At 38.0% G+C, this 24,771-nt stretch overlaps 1 protein-coding gene across 3 annotated transcripts in view; it reads left to right on the plus strand.

Annotated features, from left to right (window-relative positions):
- LOC146699837 (seizure protein 6 homolog) overlaps positions 1-24,771 on the plus strand; it is a 109,168-nt gene that overhangs the window by 35,625 nt on the left and 48,772 nt on the right. For all 3 annotated transcript variants that reach the window (XR_014922481.1, XM_085469749.1, XM_085469747.1), the window contains exons 2-3: positions 16,474-17,232; positions 17,642-17,763. Coding sequence is in view for 2 of the 3 variants with exons in the window: in XM_085469749.1 (XP_085325875.1) it covers positions 16,474-17,232; positions 17,642-17,763 (881 nt within the window). In the remaining variant the exon portion in view is untranslated. The remainder of the gene's footprint in view (positions 1-16,473; positions 17,233-17,641; positions 17,764-24,771) is intronic.

Consider the following 24,771-nt stretch of genomic DNA (forward strand, 5'->3'; position numbering starts at 1 on the left):
ATAAATGCACTGACCATAAACTGACAAATCATAGCAGAACCTGCCTCCCGGCCGCTCCCTTAGTTACACTCTGTACCCTTCCCCTCCTGTCTTGTCCGTGTTTCTCCCCTTCAGCCCTGCATGGCTGCCACGTTGGAAACACTTGGTCAGAGTTCACTTTGATGGTGAGTCACAGAGTCGCCAAAGGCATTTGGCAGCTAACGTTAGTCACCATTAAACATCTCTTCACCTCTTTTGACAAGTCTGCTTTTAAACTGTAGAACAATGCCTTGGTCTCCACTAAAAAATTCAGAGGAATAAATTTGGAAATCTTTTCACAACATACACAAACAACAACAACAAAAAAAGAAGTGTAAACATATATTAAAGAACACTGCAGAAAACTGGATGGCAGTGAGTTACTTACATCTCTTAGCTCCCTTTTATTTTCTTCATGTCTTATTCATTTGCCCAGTTTATCTTCTGCTGACAAGTTGTCATCCTCCAATTGTCTTTTGTCCCGTTAAAAAAATACATTGAATTATTCACCCTGATCATGCATGATATTGCTGCTGTCAGTCTACTTCACTTTGAAGAGAAATGCTGTTGGATCATGTTTGTGAGAGCTTCCAGAGGATATTGATTAGTGATGATGGCTTATGGTGGACTTTTTTTTTTTCGTCATGCGAATATGGTTGTGTGAAGTCATATCAAGATTTTAGTTCCTGCTAGAGTCTGAATATTTCTTTAAAATATGAGCATAACTGTTTAAAATTCTAGGAGATACTGGCCTCAACTCAAACGTATCACAGTTTAAACTGAGTAGAGTTTACAGTTTTAAAGGAGTGCTTCAGCCTGGTGACGCCACAGTAAAAAAGAGGAAAGAATATATCAAAACAGGTCAAATGTGTGTAGCCTACATCTTGAGCAGCTAACATCATAAACACTAGGTTGAATGCTGTTATCCGTCTCTGCTCCTGGTGGACAGAATCAAGATCTCAAAAGAATATGTGAGCTGTGTACGCTGGGATTTTAGAAATTCATGAAAAACCAGCCAGCTGACAAAAACAGATTACATGGCAATGAACTATGTTTCCTTTTCAGGGGGCAACAAAGATCCCATTGTTATGTACTTTTTTTTTTTTTTTGCAGCTGGCAAGTTTGATGTCGCAGCACAGTGCTAGCACAACATGGATGATCATGGTGCAGGACTTGTATGTGTGTGTATTTATGCTAAATAGGATGCTAAAATCAAGAGCTCTTCATCTCCTTGCTGCAGAGCTACAGAATAAACAAAAAAGCTGCAGATGTGAGCATTAGCTTTGATGTATGTCTCTTGCAAGTGTGATAGCACAAGGGTTAGTGCTGGCGTGGGTGTGGTGAACACCTGCTGTCTTTTAAGACCTTGAGGAGCTGTGCTAGATTCTCAAGAGGGTTCAAAGAGGAGCATACAACAGAGACATGAAAGAGGCAGATGAGAGAAGAAGAGTTCCATCATTGATCGAACATTGTCAGTTGTGTTGCCAGTCACCTACCAATTAATGCTCCTCTAGCGTCCTTTAGTTCAGTTTAATCTAGATGGGATCCAGACACAGAGCTCATTATGCTAACAAAAGAAACAGATTTGCACTGAAAGCCCTATTTCGATATGAACTTGATGCTTTCCCTTTTTTTTCTCTTCCAGAACGAGACAGGATAATTGTTCATATTGTCCAGTTTGGTTTGCAGGTAGCCTTTCTGCAAAAGGTTCAGTTTAGTATTGTGATTTGGATAAGCAGAAAAAAGATGGATGTTTAATTTGGTGATAAAACTGCTTACATATCCTGTATCATCAACACAGCGGTAAGAACTATGAAAAACAATCAGCTCCAATTCACAAAAAGGGTGTAAACACAACATAGGTCCTAGCAACACATCTTTCTTTTAAATCCTGTGAGGAGGTGGGGCATCCATGGCCCATGACCCTGTCGCTGGATTACCACTGTTACTACCTCGGACCACTTTTGATTGTAAACTGGGAACACCCCACAAGAGCTGCAGTTTTGACCCATTTGTCTAGCCTTCACAATTTAGTCCTTTTCAGACTCGCTGAAATCCTCACCAAGTTTTTCCTGCTTCCAACTCTGAGGACAAAATGTTCACTTGCTCCCGAATATATCCCACCTACTAACAGGCGTCACGGTGAAGAGATAATCAGTGTTATTCACTTCACCTGTCACTGCTCATAAAGTTATGCCTGAATGGTGTACATATTATATATTAGCATTACTGCAACTATTTCAGCTGTTACCTGCCACTGAGTTTTGCGGCTTTTTATGGGAAATCTTAAAATGTGTACCATGTACATCACAAGGATCGCAGAATGTAATAGTGCACACTGGTAAGGGCTGGGAATTTACAACTTCATGCATTCTTAGTGTTTTTAGTGTCCCAGTGTTGTTGTATAAAAGACTGCTCAGGTTGCTTCTCCTCTGAGAAAGTATCTGCAATTGATCTAGTAACGTAAGCCTAAAAGCCTCATCATATTATTATTAATTATTAGTTAGTTATTATATAGAAAAAAAGTAGACGACCATAGAGTCCTATATTGTTGCTTAACTCAATACAAAACAATTTTTGTTATAAGAAACATAATCCATGGGATTACAAATAAATTATTTAAACATCAAATACTGAGAATGTTGCACTGTGTTGAGTCATGGTGGTTAAGTTAAAGCATCAGTGCTCACCAATGTTTTGGTAATTTGCTTACAGTATATAGTAGAAACTCATGACGTCTGTTGGTTGTTTGGACCTATAGTTTAAAGACTGGATTAATGATGCAATGACTCACACACCAGTTTAGCTGCATAAAACAGAGTGTGAGAGAGGAGCACACACTGACCCTCCTGCTTTGTTTTGTTGAAACAGATACAAACCATTAAAAATGTATTTCAACAGTGAGAAAAAAGATTAATTACCAGCACTAAAATTTACTTTTCATGCCCTTAAATCCATTCAAGCTAAACAACTTTAATTTCAACCCTTATTTTTTTCCACTCTGTGCTTTTTCACACACATTTGCTCTTGCACCACGTGTGTTTGTAGATCCTCTTAGGGTAGCCAGGCCTGAAATCCAATTTTAGTAAAGCTATAAAGCACAGAAAAGAAAATAAATTAAATAAAAAGTTTACGAACTCTAATGATTCCTTTCATTACTCAGAAGCCTAAAGAGAGCAACTTTTCAAATTCAGTGCAGGGATAGGTTGTTGGTTTTTGTCACCAGTGCTAATGTGAAGTTTGCCAGGATACCTCTCCAACTATCTGGTCTGTCGATGTTCTCTGGTTACCTGGGATGGTAACCTAGCAGGCTCTTGCACATCCTCTTGTGTTAAATAAAATAAAAGCTGAATATCAGGTGTCTCTCAGTCATGAGCGAGTGCACTGTGCAGCAACAGTTTATGAAAGCAATAAGCTACAAGCAGCTGTGATTGGCAGCGGAGCCGCTCAAAAGAGCTATTCTTAGCTTAAACAACCTGCTACTGTAAAGTGGGTGACTGTTAACGTGATATGATGAATAAGTGCTTTGTTCTTTTTAATTAATGTAATTTTCATTTTGTTTCCTTTACCTTTCAGGACCCTTTTGCCTTCCGAGCTGTAAAAAGCCCGGCAGTGCCATATGTAGAGAGAGAATATGAAAAGTCCAAACATAAACTACAGCAAGTGTCTCGCTGTTGATTTCAAATATAACCATCGCAGTGGGAAGAACAACATCAATTTTATCTGCTGAGTGCAGCAGACGCAGATAATATAACATTGTTTTTGGAGAGGAGGTTTTTGACCTTTAGCTGCTCTTTTTCTTGTCTGAGGCCAGTAAACTGATCTGTTTTTAGGTGTGACACTATTGAGGAAAGGGAAGTTAATACTAATGCACATAAACCTGACACAGCAGCTTATTATGACTGTGCCATAATACATACTGGTCTTTAGTGTTTGGTGCATTTTGTTGTTGCTATATTTTTTTTCATAAATTTGACTGTTTTTAGAAACATTGCAGATCACTAACTTTGAGTAATCTAGCTATTTACTTTACCTAAAGAGTGGTGCAATTTCAAAAAGCGAAGATGAGCAGGCAAAGATTTGCTTTTAGAGACAAAGCAAGCACTGCTGCACATTAGGAAAGAGCTTTTAGGAATATCTCACCTTTATTTGTTGGTAATATTCAAGCATATATGTAATAATGGACCCACGGATGGCAGAAAACACTGTCTATATCTATGCAAAAGAAATACATTAATGTTGCACACCTATTTTTTATAACGCACATTTTACTCGTGTATGCACAACACACAAAAGGCCCCTTTTAGTCTAGAAAACAGTGCTTCGTACCTGTAAAGAGTCCTCCATCCATCAGACCTCTACAGGAAGCAACACCATCCATCACTGTCGGTGTTAATATTGTTTCCCCTCACCTCCCAATAGGCAGCTTGTGTTTTGGTTTACAGCGCTTATGTTTTGAGACTTGTGTACTCACAGGCCCTCACCTGACTTTGCTCTTTGGCATCCACCTGCCAAAATGAATAAAAATTATTTAAACTTTACATGCAGCTGGGATATTAAAACGCTTCTGGTCAAAAATATGTTTGTCTCTCTCTTTTGAACTCTCTTATCCTCTCCTTTACTGATTATTGTACTGTATTTATTCTTATTGTATTCTAATTTTTGCCTCATAGCTTTTGCACTGTCCACTTCCTGCTGTGACAAAACAAATTTCCCACGTGTGGGACTAATAAAGGTTATCTTATCTTATCTTATCTTATCTTATCTTATCTTATTGTTTTTTAAATACTCGTTCTTATCTCGTTTCGAGATAGTTTTAAAATATCGCAGTCACTCAGACTTAATCCAGTTAGTGGATAAATGCATATTTTAATTGCTCATTTTTTTCAAACATTTGAAAATGCCTTTCATTTTTAAGAGGGTTGATAAGATGCTACAACAGTTAGAGCTGTCCGAATGTAATGGCCCAATGTCTACGCTGACTAAACTATCACAAAGCATGCTGAACACACTAAAATAGAAAGCTTCGGGGCAAAAAATTATTTAAAGCCAAAACAATAACAATGCTGTCTAGCCTCTTCTTTGTTTGTATCAATACTGTCTCTACTCTTGGATGCAGTTTTCCAGTAAGCTTGTCACCCCGCTTGAAGAATAGTTACCTAATTGTGGATATTTCTTAGTCTCTGCGCTTCCTTGAAAGAGATTCATCCTTCGCATCTAAAAACATATATCGGTTTTGCCACATTGTGTGTATGCTGCTTGTATTCTTTTCTCTTCTGTTCAAAAAATTCCCCTGATCAGTTATTTTACTTGCTTGCTAAGTCAGAGTGCACATAGAAAGTATCCAAAATGCTCTGATTTTGTCAGATCTAAGAGTAAAAAGAGAAACAAAAAACAAAACTGTTTTTGTCCAAAGGTCTGCTCTCTACCTGTATCCACCTAATCCAGTCAATATGCAAAAGGTTAAGATTCACAAACATGTTTAATCCTTTGATCAGTTAGTACTCCATGGGATCATAAAATATACTGTAATTTTTCCTCCTTATCCATGGTCATTCCACCCATGCATCCATTTCTACAATTCTCCACTTCTTTGGGGAGGGGGTGCTGAGACATTAGTTATTGCACAGTGAGACTCGGGGTACAGTCACCACTCCATCACAGGGCTAACAAATAGGGAACCACACACTCACGTTCACACCTATGGCCAATTTAGATTTAAAAATGAAACAATCTTTGGACTGTTAGAGCAAGCCGGAGAGATTTGGCGGTGCTAACAATACAATGATTCAAACTGTGTGTGTGTGTATGTGTTTTTATTAATAAAAACCGGTAACAAAGTATATAAAAACAAATATTTCTTTTGCGTATTAAAATTCAGGTAATCCAAATATATTCACCTAGTAGTCACATCTAAGATCACCAACGAAATATAGCATTCAAGTCACCTAACAAGCTACTCACAGCAGCATGTGGAAATGAGCAGCACTAGCCTGAAGCAAGAGATCAGAGTACCAAGACCACAATTTGAGCTATAACACCAAATGGATTTTCAAAAACAAGCACCCACAAAGCACTTTCATTAATACCGTCCTGAAACATGATCTAGTACAACGTTTTTTAATCATTTGCCTTAACTACTTTTGCAGTTAAAGCAAACTACTTGTGCACTTATGTATCATAACATAAGCATTGTGACGAAGCTCAGTGTCAAAACAGTGTTGGGTGTGGGTTTAATATACATCTGTTTGAATGTGTTGAAAGTAAGTGTTGTTTCTGCACCTGTTTTTAAAGACATCTCTCGCAGTACTTGTCATGGGGGCAACATGGAAAATGGAGCTTTGGAACAAGTGGTAAACTTTGCAACATATAATATTATTTAATATTTCTTATTATTTTATAACTATTTTAACCCAAACCTTGATCTTTTTCTAAACTTGAAGTAGACTGATGCTCAATCCAAAGAAAACAGGAAGGGAACAGAAAGCAAATAAAAGTACTTTTTTTGACTAATGAGTTTCTTAATGTCTGTGAACAATAACTAATAAATACAATTTATAAAAGGTTAATAATAATAATCATTTCTTGAATATTTCACACAGTGCTTTTTCTGTGTTGGAAACAAGGTGAACTGTGTTGGAATTTAAGACGGGACTAAATGGAGCCTGTATCTCACTTTCTCTAAATACCAGGAAGCTTATTTAACTGGAAGCTGATTCTGCAGGAGGAGGTTTCTACAGAGTGTAACACTCGGGGAAAACATTTTTAGTTTTCAATGCATTCAAGCAAGTGCATTTAAAAAAATTGGGTACTTTTGAAGCAAGAAGTGCTGGATCTGTTCTACACAAAACAAAATATGTCAATATAGACTATTGTTAAAGGACTTTTCAAAAAAATAGAGGTTCATTTTGATGTTTGCTCTTCTTTTTCCCATAATTTCTGCAGCAATGAAAACACCTACTGTAAAAAGAAAGAACAATCTTTCAGTCTGAGCTTTGCCTACATGTAGAAAACACTAAAAATGATTCTTTGCCCTCGTAAACGTGCACCTTTTGTTCAAGAATAACCGTCATTTTGAGTAAAATGCAACTGAAATATTTAAGAGCACAGGTTTATTTATTGAAATAACTAATCATTAAGAAAAATGTGTTAGATATGAACTCTTATTATATATCATGTACTTAAGTAACGAAATTACATCTAATCAAATTACTTAAATGTTTCGTCACTCATCTAAGTGGCTTCTTTCATTTTGGTATAGCTCTTCTGCTTTAAAGTGTTTAGATAGTTAGTCTCTGCCTGGATCCTCTTAATAAATTTGTTTAGTTTTTTCATTATGCATTGAGCCAAATGCTGATCTGAGACCTGCATGTCCTCCAATTTGACTGCGATATCCGCAGTTTCCAATTTTTCGAACTCAGTCTGGACCCTCGATCATTTTTCTTTCTGGACTCTGAGAGTGGTGAGCTCATGAGAAAGGATCTGCTTTTCAGCTAGATGCTTCCTTTTTACCTCCTCAAGTTCCTGGAGAAATTCCTCCACTGTGAAGGAGCAGGCTACCCTCTCCTCACTCATCTCATGATTTTTCAAGCCTTCTTGACTCTGCAGCTCATTTTTCAGGTCTTCAATTTCCAGGAGCATGACCTCTTGGCCACTCAGCCGAGATTAAAGCACTGTAATACAATTTCAGCTCCTGACTCTCAAGCTGAATGGCATCAGTCTGTTTGGAGAGGACACCGATTTCACCCTGATAAATATTACACAGGTCAGCGTGCACGTGCTTTCCTCTCAGTTTCCTCTCAGTCTTTTGTCTTTGTGGTTCCTAAGAATACTTGTTCTCTCTATATATGAGCTCTCACATATCTCACAACACAAACCAAAAAAAATAAATAAATAAGAAAGTGATTTTTTTCCTTCTCTTTTGCCTGGCTTCAATTTTCAGATGGTCTCTACTATCTGTTGAAGAAGAAGTTCTTGAGGCTAAAATGAATCTTGTTTTTGTGTCTGGTCTAATTCAGAGTTATAACATAAGCCTCCCCATGAAATAGAGAGTATTGACAGGTGTAATGGTCCACATTGGCACGTCGATCTATAACAAGTACACGGATGAGATTGAAAATTGCTGGGGTGGCTCTTTAGTAGTGTTTTCCTTGAGCTGATGGATTTCCTGTAGGTTTGGGAAATCATTTGAACGTGGGCAAAGGGTGTGACATCAATCAAGTAGCTTTTAAATTCAAAGTAATGTCTGCGCTGTCACCAGAAGAGCCACAGATGTACACCGCGCTCTCTCTCAGATAACTATATTTACAAGATAATGATGCTGCCTATTTATGCATTTCATCATGTGTTTGCGTCTTCATGCTGAATACCTGGATGCATTTGACAGACACGAGCAAATGAATTAAAAGGTTTTTTTTTTACTCAGTCTTCCAACTTTTTCCCCCCTTTTTTCCTTTACAACTGTTGTTAACACACGGTGGAGTAATTTTCTCACTGTACTGTAACTGGCTAAGGATTTTAAAGTTGTAGTTCTTGTTTCACCAACAGCTCTCTTCTTAATTGACTCCACCATGGAGTAAATGAGAAGAAAATGAAAAGATAAATTACACTAATGGAAGGAAATGAAGTGTGAAAATAGACATTCCTCCCAGTATTTTTCTAGGATGCAGAGCAATAGTAAATTGAAATGCAACAAGGCTTTGGCTTCTACATAAGACAGATTCTATCACGATTACGGAAGAAGATGTAATTTTAATGCCAGGCATTTGTAAAACAAGACACGTATTCATTTATTATTTGTTCTTGGGCCAAAGAAAAGCTGGAAAAAAAACTGTAAATAAAAAAATAGCAGATTTTGTTTTTCAAATAACATTCAGCTGGCAACAGTTTATTACCAATTAAAACACTTTTAAAGTTCCGATTTGGTTAAGAACGACCTGCTACCACCTGCAACTTAAATACTTTACAGTAGGTTTTAATGCAAATAGTGGTGACGTGTAACTCTGTTTTTGTTCTACTCCAGCTTAAAGGTCAGGCCTTACGAGCTTCATGGCACCATTAAGACACAGTTTGTTTAAAGGCTGTCTGAAGGACGATGTTCAATGAACCGGAACTCAGAGAGGCTAGAATAAATGAAAGGGAAAAGTTATGGTTCCGCTCAATGAAGTCAAAGGTCACATGAAGGATAAGAGCGTGTCTCATCTCCATATGCTGTTATCCCCATGACTCAAAAGCCAGACAGACAGTACAAGGAAAATGTGATGCTATGAAATAGGAATGTCACTTCTGTTTTTAGACATAATTACTGCCTGAGAAATAAATCGTGACTTTTTTCACCCCCCTTTTTTCTTGCCGGTTTTATCCAGTAATCAATTTAATTTTCCTCATTTCCTTCCTTCTACCTTTTGTTTGTTTATTTATTTCCCCTTCCGTGCACCTGTCACACCCACAAGGAAAATTAAAAGATCAATTCATTAAGTTGACTAATGGAATCATTTATCAGTTTCATCCCATTATTTCCTCTGGTCTCTCCTAGTCGTTTTATGCAAACAAGTGTAGAATCTGTACATACTCGGGGAAATGGAGTCAAAGTCAGCAACAGGAAATTTTTGCCTTAGCTTTACAATGAATTCATGAGTGCAAACCTCCACAGAGAATCCTAGAAGGAGTTACGTAGAGAGACCTGAAGCCCTTGTATCTGAGCCCAGCGGAAGTGGCTTATTGATTTGCTTGTCTAGTGGCTCTCTGTAATAATAAGGAAATAAAGCCCCTGGATATTACGAGATTGATGTCAATCAGAAGCCTGCCTCAAGTGTGGCTTGCCCCATCTTATTAGTGCTCTCTCCATGCACTGAGTGTTCACTGATGACTCCATTTGTATGCAACTGAAGAGATGAGGCTGTCTGTTGCCATCTTGAGGAGCATTCCCCAATGATTGCTCACTCTGTCATCTTAGTCAGTGTAGACTGAGAGATTGTCATGGATCCATGGACAAAGCATGATCGTGTGCCTCCCAATGTAAATGATGCACATAATCAGGATTGCTGGAAAATCTTTATTATAATTGGCCCTGCAGGCCATAGGATTGTAAATATATTCTTGGTTTTCTACATTCTAATGTTAGACTTCTCTAAGGATTTCACTAGATAAAAACCAAATCACAGCCTAGTTGAAATTTATAACATTTCGCACCATTTAACATTTGTTATGGTATCAGGGTTGTCTCGGTTTGTTAAGGTTATTTTATATCACTAAGTCTAATATTCCTGTTTCTCAGTTTTGACAGCAGAGCTGGTACTTTTTGATGTAGCGGGGCAAGAGAGCATAGCAGATTTCTTTAGGGGCAAATGAATATATTCCGCACTCTTTAAATGGTTTCCTTCCTCTCAGATAAGTGGTCTCATAAACATGTACTGAATGTGCTCACAAAGGAAACATGTCACTAACTAAATTTCCCCTGGGACAATAAATGGTATTTTATTGTACTTGTTCTAATGCACTGAATAATATCACAGTAACGTCATTCTGTCACTGCAATTACCACCTTTAATTTATGAATTAGCTCTAATTAACCAGCTGCAGTGTAGTGTGATGTGATTCATTTATACACGTAACCTCTTTAGCGTGCAGCATGGTTGCTACTTTTAGCTGTTGCACGTCAATAAATGATGTTTACCTGGGGTGCAGAGAAGCAACAGCTTCCATGAATGATAACAGCTGCTATGGCTTTGTGATTTAAAACTAATCTTGTCACAAGTCTTGTGACTTGAAAGAACTTGCCTGTCACTGTTTGCAACAGTATGACACAAACCTACCAAAGCACATAAAGGTCACATTTTTTTTTAAAGTACACTGTGTACGGCAGTATATTAGAGTACATAGACACATGGTTAGACAATAATGTTTAACTGGTGGGCAGTGTTGGGAGATATTATAACTATATACTTCACAGTCATGTGAAATAGAAACTAAGTAAACCCTTAGTGGTTCCATAGGAATTAAGAGGGTAAGCAGCAGCCAGGTGCTGCTCATCAAATGCACTTGATGAACTGATCATCAAAAAGTTCGAGCGCCTCTATAACAGCAGATGTTTTGGCATTTTTATGTAGCATTAAGTCACAATAACATTCACTTCATGGTGCTTTATATTGCTTTATATTGTAAGGTAAAGAACCGACATTAATACAGAGAAAACTGTATCATATATATAATCAGAACACACATCGTGATCAAGCACTTGGTGACAGCGGGAAGAGTGAAGAAGAAAGATTCATGCATCACGGGAAGCCCTCAGCAGCCTAGACCTATTGTAGCATGACTAAGATGACGCAACAATAACCTGATGCTGCTCTAACTATAAGGCTTATCAAAAAGTAAAGTTTTAAACTGGGATGTACACTCCATCTCCCCAGCAGTAGAAATCCAAGCACATTACCAGGAGAAAGCCTCTTTTTTCTACAATGTTTACAATGTTGTATCAGGACAAACCACAAGACTTCTGGTACAATTTCTTTTGGGCAGACAAGACCAAATGCACAGCACCACATTTGATCATGATGATTGGAGACGATAATTTGGGCCTTTTTTGGAGCCTTGCAGTCACTGAATTGACCATGAACTTCTCTGTATACAAAAGTATTCTAGAGTTAAATGTGAAGCCATCTGTCCGACAGCTAAAGCTCGGTCAAAATTATGTCATGCAACAGGACACTGTTGAATGCCAGCAAATCTAAAGCAGATTGGCTGAGAATTAAGAGACATGATGCAATGGCCCAGTCAAACCTCAACCCATAACCCTTGAAATGTTGAGGTGGGACATTACGAGAGCTGTGCATAAAAGAATTCCTGTAAACCTAAAGGAACTGAAGCAACGCTGCAGAATGGACCAAAATCCTTCTGCAATGATTTGAGAGACTGATAAAGGTCACATCACTTCCCGTTATTGCTTCTAGAAGTGGTTCAACCCATATGGAAAAGATATATATAAATCTTATAAAGTTTGTATCTGTCTTGTGTGAAACTTGTATGAAAAGCATACAAAAGTGAAAACAGATATAAGATCCCTTGAAAAATTATATAATGAAACTTGTATGTTTTGGATACTTCCTAAAAGAATATATGAAAGTAATGAGAAAGTGGCCACTTTAATGAGTAAATCATATAAGTTTTTACTATTTCTTTTCCATATGGGAAGCTACTAAATCACAAGGCATACTTAGTTTTTCCCAACTACATAGTCTTACTTTCTTTTTTTCACAACTTCAGCAACAAGGTGTGTCTGTATTATGAGGAATGCCGCCTGAGAAAAACGCCAGTTATTTTTCATAATGTAACATTACCATGAATAGCATCACAATTTAAACATTTGCATGACATTTTGAAAGCTTTGCTTCTGGTCTTGCTTTTTTTTTTTTTTTTGCATTATTTGAGAACGTGTATGAGAGAGGACTAAAATTACAGTTCAGGCTACTTAAGCAGAATATTATTTTCGTTTAGACTACTGTTGAAAAATTCCTGGCAAATGAACCCCACAAATGGTGAAGTAAAAACAAACAAACAAAAAACCCCAAAATGATGATGAGCCTGGCCATGCTCTCAACCTGACCACTTAGGACTTGAACAAGATGGTTCTTCCAAGAAAACCAGTGCTCATTAAAAGTGATGATCCTTGACATCACGACGGCTGAACCAGTTTGAAATAAAGGAATTTAAATTTAAAAAGGGAACTTCAAGCCAATTTTTTGGCTTGAATTATAGCATTAGACAATTAATTATATGCAGTCAGTATTTTAGTGATGTACCTGGATGAAGCATAACTAATTTTAACATGTTTTTTTTTTCAGGTTGAAACTAATAAATAAATTACTTTCCTGATTAGATTTCTTCAAAATTATTTTATTGATTAACTGTCCAATTTGTTGAGATAATAAAAATACATGTTAAAATGCATAAATACTAATAGAAATGGTACTTAAAATTCAGTTTCTCCCTGTTGCTCCAAACCTCAGCTGTAAACAGCCAATTAAAGTTTGGAGATTAGAACAATATGGTAGCAGTGCCTCTCTGTAATCACCACAGTGAGGTCTTCAACCTGTACACATTGATCCTCTATTGATCTGTGTATGAGAAACTCTGGTTCAACCCAGCCTTCCATCCTCACTCTCCACATTCACTCAATATTCTGACTGGAGGGCAGAAAATAGATGGTCGAAATCTGTGCTACAAAGACAGAGACAGAGGGAGAGGAAGATAAGACAGTAGGAGGCAGGGCTTAACAGCCACAAGGAGCAATTACAGTAATTATGATAAAAATAAATAAATGAATAAATAAAAACTCTCAATTTATTATGCAATATGTGTGTATGTGTGTCTTTGAGATTGTTGAAGGCCAGTCTTATATACTTCAATCATTTATGAAGACCCCCCCTTTAGTCTCTTTATTCTCTCTGCTAGAATGACATGTCAAATATGCTTAGTTTGTCTTTATAGCACCATTCTTGCTCCCCTTGTTGTGACAGAATAAGGCTACAAGGAAATGTTTCTCCTCCATCTTAGAACATCAAAAGGTCTTTGAATTGCTTCTGTCACCACAAAAGATGAATGTGGTGTTGTCGTGTTTGTCAGTAAAATGTAAAACCATGTGTCAATTCTGTCCGCCTAGGAGAGGCTTTGTAATAAAGCTGTTTACTCTTCCTCTTGAATAGCCCAATCAAAGTTTTATCAATGTGCCCGGTGGTGGTAAAAAGTACTCTGCGTCAGCAAAATGTTACAGAACCTTACAACTTCTTTCCAAGTTTATGAGCAAAGCAGAGCGTCTCCTTCGGCACAGCAATTTTTCAGATTTATTCAGATACTATTTCTTTTTTAAAAACCCAAATGTATGTTTCCTGTTGTGGAATCCTTAGGAAATCAATAACTTCAAATTTGACTTTGCAGGGTGAATGTTTACCAACTGGCAGGCTGATTTGAGCCTGAAATATATGCTATATTTCATAGGCAAGAAAGTGACGGGTTCTTATAATCAACACATTGAAAAGTGTCGGTCGATTGAAGAATATGCAAGCTTTATAATTGAATCAGATGTGAGGAAAGAGGATGAAACAGAGTTCTGTAAGAGTTCACGCTGAGGATCATGGTATAAATTCATGTACGATTAAAGAAACAGGCTTATCTAGAATTTCAAGGCACAAACAGTGCGTGTGCTGTGTATCTATGTACTCAACATTTTTTGTTCAAATGACCTCTAAGGGAATCACAAAGGCCTAGAGACCAGTGGATGATCACCTAGCACCCTCTGGTCCCTATAGTTAAATATTCTCCCGACAATATAAAACACAGATGCAGCTTCCAGGTTGGAAAAATGAAGCCATCACAGAAGTAGCTTCAACATGCACTGTAACTGAAAGTGACCAGATGGCAAGAGCTGTGGTTGCACAAAGGCTCCCAATAGAAGAAGACTTGAGCTCTGTAAACACTTTCCTGCTAAGTTTATGGGCTCGGTCATTCACTTTTGGTCATATATTTTAAAAAAATAAGTCCATTTTGTAAATCGTTGTTATACCATCTTCCAGAAACGAAGAATTATCTATATGACACCACATGCTCATGCTCAACCACAAGCTTGTTAATCACAAGTTGTTAGTCAATGAGCATGCGGTTTAATGCTGTAGCAGTGCACATAAACTGAAGTAAAGCTGGTAAACTTTTTTATGTTTGTGAAAAAGGCAGTGTCTTCCATGCATACCAATAGTGACTTTCAACCTGCTAGCAATCAAAGCAGTTTCAAGGTGCATCACTGTATAGTTCTTTATAACCAGTTTCACACTAATGATTGCCATCTATCAGCCTCTCACAGAATACATATTCTTCCTAGCGTCTCATGACTACCTAGAGTCACTGACCAGTCTTTTGACCTGTGTGAAGGAGGCTTTAGCAATTGATTTCACAGCAAATATGAGCTACCTCCAGCAGCCACTCACAACTAGTTGGGGAATACACTTTTTTTTCTCAATTCCGGTGGTTGCCAGATGGTTGCTGACAAGCCTTTAGGCTTCTCTGACTGAAGCCCTAAATATATAACGGAGTCTTCCATTGGTTTTGATTTCAAACTTAGATTCTGTCATGCTCTTGGAGTGCTGTAATAGAAGCACTCACATAGGGATATCTCATTGATTTGCTGCCACGGTGTCAACAACATCCTTTCATCTTTAAGTGTGAAAAGTGTGCCGGCAGCTATTTTGCCTCATTAAGGCAAACTGTCACCCCAAATGCAAGCTAATTAAAGTGCCAAAGCTGACAGCACTGTTTCTTGTTGACATATGTGTATAAAAGAAGATAATATGAACTTGCAAACCTTAACAAACCCTACATATTACTGAAATAGTACCAGGCTGATGTGTCAAATACTGAAAGTTAGATATATTTTTTAAAATGTTAGAAGTGCCAGTATCAGAATGGCAAAATGACTGCTTAGTTTGGGATGATTTAGATCAGGGGTGTCAAACTCAAATACACAGTGGGCCAAAATTCGAAAACTGGAACAAAGTCGCGGGCTAACGCTAATATTTATTGAAAAAAAAAAATCTTCCTCTAGATATAAGAATGAATCTTTTCTTATGGACTCAAACAAGTTTTGCTGAAAAACTGAATATGGAACAAGCAAAGCTTAATACTAAACAATATATATATTAACTGTATAATACCAGTAGGCCAGCTCTAATAGTAATTTGGTATGGCTTCGCGGGCCAGAGTTTGACACCTATGATTTAGATGGTTAATGATAACTGATTTTACCCATGATTGACTAATAGAGAGCTTGTTTTCATTTGGTGGTGTTTTTACTTTTTTTTCTTGTTAAAAGCTAGACTACATCCTCTCAGTCTCACGCCAAGCTTTCATTGAATGCAGAGTGTAATTATGGAATCTGTTTTTGATACTACCTTATTAATTGTGTTCATGGTCTTAAAAATACCCCAATATGTTAAGTACTAAAAGTTTTTTACATTAACATAGAAGATGGATACACTCCATGTGTTTAAATACTCCCTCTGTACAGTAATATTCATACTATATATTATATTTATGTTAACCTATTAGACTGACTTGCTAGTGAATAAATTTATAAAGGACTTTATTATGGTCATAGTTTCTCCAGCCTCACTGCACGCAGACGCACGCACACACACATATACACACACATGCATAATGAACTGATTAAAAATAGCAAAACTCAAAAAAGAAAGTGTGGAAGAATTATACAAGAGGAGAGCCTCTCACCTCATTAGGCATAATTTTGCAAGATTATAGGCTGGCAGAGTTGATGATTCTATAATGAAACTGTCAAAAAGACATACTACTCTCGTATACTGCATGTTGCTTCTATAGATCACTGGACTGTAATATTTTGCTTAATATAACTATATTACTTTTTTTCTCCTTTTTTCTTTTAATTTTCAGTTGCAAAAGATAGTAACAGCATCAGTAAGAGGACACTGGACCTAGACAGGGACCTCTTCACACACTCATCAACGCAGGACACAGAAAGTGAAGTCCATTCCATCACTACCGTCTCACCAATGAACATCCCCAACCACCAGCCAGTCTTCAAGGGCCTGCTGCTTCATGAGCATTTACTTACAAGGGACTTCCGGGGGGACCAGCATTTTTTTCGGAAGGATGGCTATGTGGCTGCATATCCCACCATGCCAGGCTCTGTGTCTGCTCCAAATGCAGCAGACCTTGTCACTCAACTTGTGCCCCATGAGGATGCTCCAGCTTTTTCAGATGTTGCCTCTACTGCTACTGTGGCTGCCACATCACCGCTGACTACATTTTCCCCCACAACACCAGCACTGCCCATGTCTATGCCTCAAAAGAAATCAAAGGAGAGGACCAGGGGGACAGACAAGGTCGATCCAACAACACACTCACTTACCACCCAGGTGACACCAAATAACAGAGGTTCAGGTGGTGAAAACAGCGGAGTACCTCCCTCATCTTCACTAGGAAGTCAGCCTCAGAGTTTGGGTGCTTCTCCGGAAGAGGCCACCTCGGGGAAGATGGAAAAGGGGGAAGCTAGTGAAATGGCACTAAAAAACAAAACCAGCCCTGGTCATCAGCTCCACAAGCTCACTCCGGCTTCTTCAGAGAAAGACACCACAACAATGTCCACGACTGTTACCACAACTACCACCATCACCACCATGCAAACATCAGGTAGGCAGAGTAATATTCTTTTTCTTTTTCTCTGACTTTCAAGGATGTACTGTACTGAGCTGGACATTTACCCTTAAATATAACACATGTATCCCAGAGGAAAAGAAAATTAAGCATCAAATCCTCAGCATTACTCCTGTTCATTTTGCATTCTGCACACAGCTATTCATCTTTCCGTCAGGGATAACGGAGTTGCTCATATGTCAAAAACAATCTGATTTTTCCTGATGTGTCCTGCCCGCCCTTCCCACTGGCCACAGAGGGCTGAAGGCCCAGATGAGTAGTGTCAGAGAGGATCTCTGCAGAGATAGTTAGAGGGTTACAGGGCCAGGGAGACACAGGTGGGCTGTCAGAAAGATCAGTGATCCGGGAAAAAGGGAATCACTTGTCATTTTACTTTCTTCCACAGAGCCGTGTAGTCTGAATTTCACTGACCCTGAGGGTAACATTGAAATCCTGCAGCAACTTGACTCGGGAGTGGAGTGTAACTACTTGATTACTGTCTACCTGGGATATGGCATCGAAGTTCAGGTCAGTGCTAAAAGCTCACAATAATTATAATGTTAGTAATTTGATGAACGTTTGATGAAGTGGCTGTTTGGTAAGTTTCAAAACTCCATTAAGTAGCCACCTGAGAACAGGCTAAAACCAGCTCTAGCCAAAGCACTGCAAGAACTTTGGGATAAAATTTGAGGTCTGAAAAGGTGGAATCTAATGATATTGTCAGGTTGTGTGGAGCGTAAAGGTTAGGGCCCAACTGCAGGAAGCTGAAGGTTGAAAAACCACAAAAAGTGATGGAAAAAAGACAAGACAAGACAAGACAGTGCGTGAGGAATAGACAAGGGAAAAATAACAAATGCTATGACAAATGCTAACTCTGCAGTCTGCTAAAGGGAAGACAGGACTATTTATAACAGAGGGCTGATTGGGGAATGACAGATAGGAGAGTGGTGAAGGCAATCAGGACAATCAGGTAGAGACAGATAGGAAGTAAAACTAAGAAAATAAACTTTCAAAGTAAAGCAGGAAATAGCCAAAGGAGACTAATATAATGAATGCTAACACTTAACAAGATGCCAACCTAAGAGAAAGATACTGAATGTGGACATAAGGAGACTCACACTACACATGAAGAAAGAGACAAAGGAAATAAACTACAATGAAGAATAATTCAATTTCATTTCAATTCTATTTGTACGCCAAATCACAACAACAGTCGCCTCAAAATGCTTTATATTGTAAGGTAGACCCTACAATGATGCATGCAGAGAAAAAACCAACAATCATATGACCCCCTATCAGCAAGTACTTTGGCGACAGTGAGAAGGAAAAACTCCCTTTCAACAGGAAGAAACCTCTGGCAGAATAAGGCTTAGGGAGGGATAAGAGAAGGAAGACAAAAAATGTAATAATAATTAAGATGTGAACCAAAACACTGGATTACCAAAGCTGAACTTCATTACAAGGTCAAAAATAAAGTAATATCAGAAACTGTAGACTGAAAATCACAAGAACCAAGGTTCAGAATGGGATACCAATAGAATCATGTAAAAAGGAAATCCCAGTTTTTAACATATACACACAGAGATCAAAATGTCATAAATCTTAAAAAAACAAACAAACAAACCAAAACACACTAAACTTTTTTAAATAGTGAAAACAGCTGTCAGTGTATGGAGACAGTGAACCAAAATACTAACTCTGCAGTCTGACAAAACAATTAGCCTAAAAAGGCTATAAAGCTCATGGGAGCTGGGAGGAAATGCATAATTGTTTGTGGGTTTGTCAGAGCGACCCAAAAAACATGTTCCATTGTTAATCTAAAAATACTGATTATAGCCATTTCAACCTGAACTGTGCTTTCTGATGATTTATAAAATGCTTATTAAACCAGTAAAGAGCAGTGACATATTTTGGTTTAGTTTAAGCAGTAACAGTAATTTCTGGTCTTGTGTGGGTTGATAGAGATAGAAATGCAATGAATTACTGGGTTGAGTGGGTGGATGGGGACACAAGTGATGGGGTCTGTCTCAGGTTGAATGTTTGCCTGGTAAGTCTTTTCACAAAAGGTTATAAAAATTAACTGTCAGTGTATGCGCTCCCTGGCATTTGCAATTCTTCAAACGCCTCATTTACCATTGGAGACTTTATAAAATGTGTGAGCTTTGTCTTGCTGCCTCTGGGGGGCGAAGATAAGTCTTGACAGAGTATATGTTTGAGAGTGTGCCTTTTTTTTCTGAAAGCTTCCTCTGGGTAACTTAAGTAAATCTTGAAGCACTTATAAGCACATGCACACTCACCCGCACATGTGCATGCATACCCACGTAGGCATTTGATGTATCAGCTTTTTGCTTTCACAGCTTCTCCAGTGCTTTTGGCAGAAGATTTCTTGAACTGAAGGGCTATAAAGCGAAAATATATAGACATTTTATATTCACACATCAGTTGGGCTTGGTAAAGAAATAAGATGAAGCCATGCATTTCAAACCACCATGCAAGCAGACGGGGGCCACTTTTCCCCTCCCTCCTGCAGACAAGCTGATAGTGATCTGATGGCAAACTTACAGACAATTGCTTGGCACGACTGAAGAGATTGAGGAAACAAGGCCCCTGTTCCTTGGGAATGCATGAAGTGACTGAAGGTGAAGAGATAGAGATTGAAATCAAGCATGTGTCATGCCATGCCTTTTCATCAGCACTGTGTGAAGCTCTTCTTCAGGGAGCCTATCCAAGATTTGGAAGGTTATAAAAGGAAAAAAAGATTATCACAGAGTAGCAATGTGGCGTAGCAATGTCCTCATACAACCATATGCAAGGAGAACAACCTTAAACCATAAAATATAACCTTAAATTGGAACTATTTTGTTTTTTCACTTGTGAGTAATTTGTGCAAGCAAGCAGAAAAACTTGAATGTATTTATTCCTACTTAATAGTAATTTAAAATTAAATATGAATATTTAACATTAATATTAATTTGTTACATTCTTTTGCACTACTCCATAACATGTGACCAGTAACCAGATTACACTTTTCACTATTAAATTCAGCTAATACATTACACAAAGGTTCTTCAATTATCTGCATGTTGGAAGGATAGAGGAGAAAAACATCAAACAAACATGCTTTTTGTCTACCTGTGCTCTTACACTACAGTCATCTAATTTCAGCTCATCTGTGGAAGAGGAAAATAGTGGCGTGGTCATTACATTTATCTTTATTAACCAAAAAGACGAGAGACAAGTGTATTATACTGCTAACTAACTAAATAACTGCTAAATAGACCCTGTGCACGAGAAAATGCTAACTTCCTGGTTTGAGACCGGATGTGGGGTTGTATATTTCCGGTAGCTTTACTTTGCGGTCAATCGCTACTGCGGATCAGGTAGCGAAACTCGAAAACGGAAAGATCGCGTTAAGTTACAAAGAGGAGAAGGTGGGAACACTCACCACTGTTGTGTCATAAAAAATCTAATGATTAGTTTTGACGTTTAAAGAGTTTAGATCGATCAGTTGTTTACATCACTCAACACAAGCAGAACTGCATTACAGAATCAGAAGACACATCGTCCACATTCAGAAGCACATCTCTGTATAGTGACAGTTATTATGATTTAAACAGGAAAATGTTCAGCATTCAAACTATAGGTGAAGAATAGTCAAACCAGATGTTTCCCCCGTTATGTCGATATCAGCTAGTCAAGTACACACCTACACAGCATGTTAACAAACCGTGAAAAAAAAAGCCACACAAAAAATGAATGATTGCTGGTAAGGGTTTCTATACATTAGTATTTACGAAGGGTATGTTGTGACTTACCTTCAAAATTACAGTGGTCCCTCGCTATAACACGGTTCACCTTTCACCTCGCTGTTTCGCAGATTTTTAGTGCAAGTTTGCATGTTTTATTTTATGTCACATTGTGTCCTGCGTCCTGATCGCTGCAGACGATCTCCTCCGTGACGTCTCTCCTGTACAGTACAGAATCGCTGCATCGATCGCTAGCAGTGTGACTCTTATTTTTAGAATATAACACCTGTGATAAACGAGGGGCAGCTGTTTACAGATACTGAGAAATATAACATTTGAATCCCTTTTCTCTTTTGCTGTGAGGCGGGGGGGTAACATCGACAAGTCGATGAACAGCATTTACAGATATATTGGGTAAATGCCCAAGACATCTATAGAAATGTAAATCGCTGCTTGATTCATTCATTTGCTTAACTTGTTTTGGACCGTAAACAGGGCGCGAATAGGACACCGGAAACAATGCTCCCCACAAGAGTTTCCGCACCGGAAGTAGCATATGCTAACGTGCACATAGTCTATAGTATGCTAACACAAAGCTAGCCTAGAAGTCAGAGCGGCACTAAAGCTCAGCGCATCCCAACCCCAGTCTAACAGCCTGACGCTGAACTTTATCAGGTAACAAAGGCAGTGATGAACACAGTAGTGTTCCTCAATGTTTGGTCTCCTTTGCTTCTGTCCCAACTGTTGAGAGGGCCCAGTTGTTTTTAGGGTATTAGGAAGTGAGCACAAAGGATGGGAATTCACTCTTGTTGTTTCTTTTTTTTAAATCTGTGGGTAAATAGATGGTAAATACCCTTTTCCCCCTCTTTTTTTTCTGTCTTTTTTCTCTTTTCCACATGTATAATTGTTAATGTATGTAATGACTTTAAATGTATATGATTCCCTTTGTTTTTGTGGTTTGTTCTGTTTTGTTTTTGTGTTTGTGCTGATAATGAATAAAAACTGTTGAATCATGTGGGAAAAAAAGGCAGTGATGAGCAATCAAGTTACAGCCTCCCTTTCTACCTGTTCATGTTTCTAAAATAGGATCATCATGATGATACTTTAAAGTCTCTTTGAGCTTTGCTTTATGGTGTCAGCTTTGTGTTTGCGTACAACTACTAAAAAAAGATCCACATTAGGATAGTGATTTGTGTTGGTGTGTGGAACTGTACCATAAGGTTTGTGTTGTTAACTGGTAATTGTGAGACATTGCATTTCAGGTCATTTTACAGAGTAACAAGAAAGTAATGTAACAAGTAAGTCACAAATTACTTTTCTCTGGTGAGTATTAAACCTGCTGAAGGTATAAATAACACGTTACAGTCCGGCTTCCCAAAACAGTTCCCAATCCTAGTTGGAACACAAATACAGCCTTTCTTTAAGTGGTTAAGCCAAAGCTGAAGTGCTGAACCCTAAGCTGAATGCAAAGCAGAGTTGAAGCCCAAAAAGTACTGGTAGAAATGGAGGCTAAAATGGTACAAGCCTGACTTGAAGATCAGGCTCTGGCTACTGGGCTGGTATCAGTATACATTGAGCTTTAACATCACTCTGGCTGCTTTTCTAGCTTTGTGTTAGCATGCTGTCTGTGGAGATACAAAAAGCTGATGTTGTGTTGGTAGTATACTTCAGTTGTTTCTTTCCTGATTGCAGTTTGCACTTTAGCACTCGGCTCTCGTCCTTTTGTGCAATAAAGGTAAAAGATCTAAAATTCCTCAGAAATTTTCTGTGGACTACTGTGGACCATTAGACCATTTCCCACCTCACTTATTATTGTATGATATTTACGTAACAATATTAAAATGCATTGAGATGACTGTTGTTGTGATTTGGGGTTATATAAATAAAACTGAAGTGAAACTGCTCAAGATAAAGTTACTTCATCTAATCACTCTCCTCTTCAAATCCTACATTCTTATTTTTGACACAAGATTAACCATTTATAATAATAAACTGGAAAAACACTTGGAAATCAAAGGGTTTCACAAAAGCCACCATTTGGCCCAACATTAAAAACAGGAGTATAATCAAATAAAATGCCTATTAAGATTTTCAAGCACTTTCACGTTCTGTAACAGCAGGTGTCTTCTTTGTAGGCAGCCCTTTGTGTGGAGGTTTTTGGGAGATTTTTCACTAAGATATCATTGTAAATCAACAGTTGCTTGTTTAAGTGGAAAGGTATAAAGTTGGTCTCTACTAAAGTTTAAAATTCTTCCTTTTTTTTTTAGTAATTTTGAGATAAACAGACAAAAACATACCAATGTTGGCAGGGATGAATTAGATTAAATTACCAGTTGTTGTAAAAAAAACAATTGATTGCTTTCACTTGTCTGATGAGCCTATTTGCAATAATTACATATTGATCTGTGAAGGGATCACACCTTCCCTTCAATTTCTCCAGTTAGGTTATGGATTTGTTGGTTTGCTAGAAACATACAAAATAACTCCAACCTGGGTTAAAAGCTCTTAGTGCCCACTTTTCAAGCTGTGTACTGATACAATTTACATTACCAACCATTAACACAGATTGAATGCACCGCACTTTGTACCAGAGGAGCTGTAGTAGAGACATTATCATGAAGGGGCCTCTATTCTGGAAGGTAGCCATCAGTACAGAAGGCAGGGGAGGAAAATTAGATGAAGGAAATAATCTGAAGGGCAAATATAGAGACTGTGATAAATATTTATATGTTGCTGTTATGTACCTATGGCTCAGAGAAAAAATATAAATCTAAACAGCATTCAGAAACCCCCACTGAATTCTACCTGCATTGAAAAAAAAAATCCCACAGAAATTGGTGGGGAATAAATAAGCAGAATCAAACCTTTTCTGTATTTAGTCAATATTCCTTTCAGCAGTCTGGCTTCTTGTGAGAGAGGGAGGATGAACAATGCATCACGAGAGTTTACTGCCCCCAGCCTGACTGTTCAACCCCTCTGCCACGGCTAACAGAATGCATTGCCCCATCTGGTGATTCTGAACATATAATGATTTTTTTCCTGCAAAATAACTGCAAATATTAAGAAGCTGCTCTAACATGCCTTTTAGCACTAACCTAAACTATTAGTCACTACCCCCGCCCAAAACCCCCCCAAAACAAAACAAAAAATAAACAAAAAAGACCAAAAACCAAAAAACCAAAAAACCAAACCTAAAAGTAGTTTTGAAAAGGGCAGGCTACTTTGACATTAGGTGCAGGTTTTAATTGTTATCTCCTGGCCTTGTATTCAATAGTTAAATACAGAAAATATGTACAGGATGATAGCCTGTGCAAACTATGAGCTGGATATGAGATGTAAAATACTGATTTCCATCTGACACTCACTCCTATTTTATGAGGTTAGCTGTGATGAATTCCTTTAAAGCCACAACACTAGGGACTAGGGAGAAGTTTTTTTTATGGGTTTAATTCCAACCTCGGCTCTGAAACTGATTGTAGATTCAAATTGTGAAAATAGGAAGAATTAGAATCAAACTTAATTTAATATTGAATAAAGATAAAGACTCATGGGCTTACAGATGCCATTAGACAGTCCTATGGAGTACAAATGCTACCAAATCAACAGGAAGGAACATGTTTGTCCCTTTTCCCACTGTTTAAATACACATGGAGGTGATTTTTTTTCAGCTGTGAATTAGTGATATCTAAAGCAGATCTTATCTCTATATCAATCTCCCCTGACACTTTTGCAATAAGGTTTTAGGGGAGGACAGATGGAGGTTTTCCAGAACTGGACTGTGGCATTAAAG

This window comes from Copadichromis virginalis, linkage group LG10 (genome assembly GCF_057382275.1).
Source record: "Copadichromis virginalis isolate Kocher_CV1m ecotype Utaka linkage group LG10, C_Virginalis_male_GT1.1, whole genome shotgun sequence".
In the NCBI taxonomy this organism is placed as follows: domain Eukaryota; kingdom Metazoa; phylum Chordata; class Actinopteri; order Cichliformes; family Cichlidae; genus Copadichromis; species Copadichromis virginalis.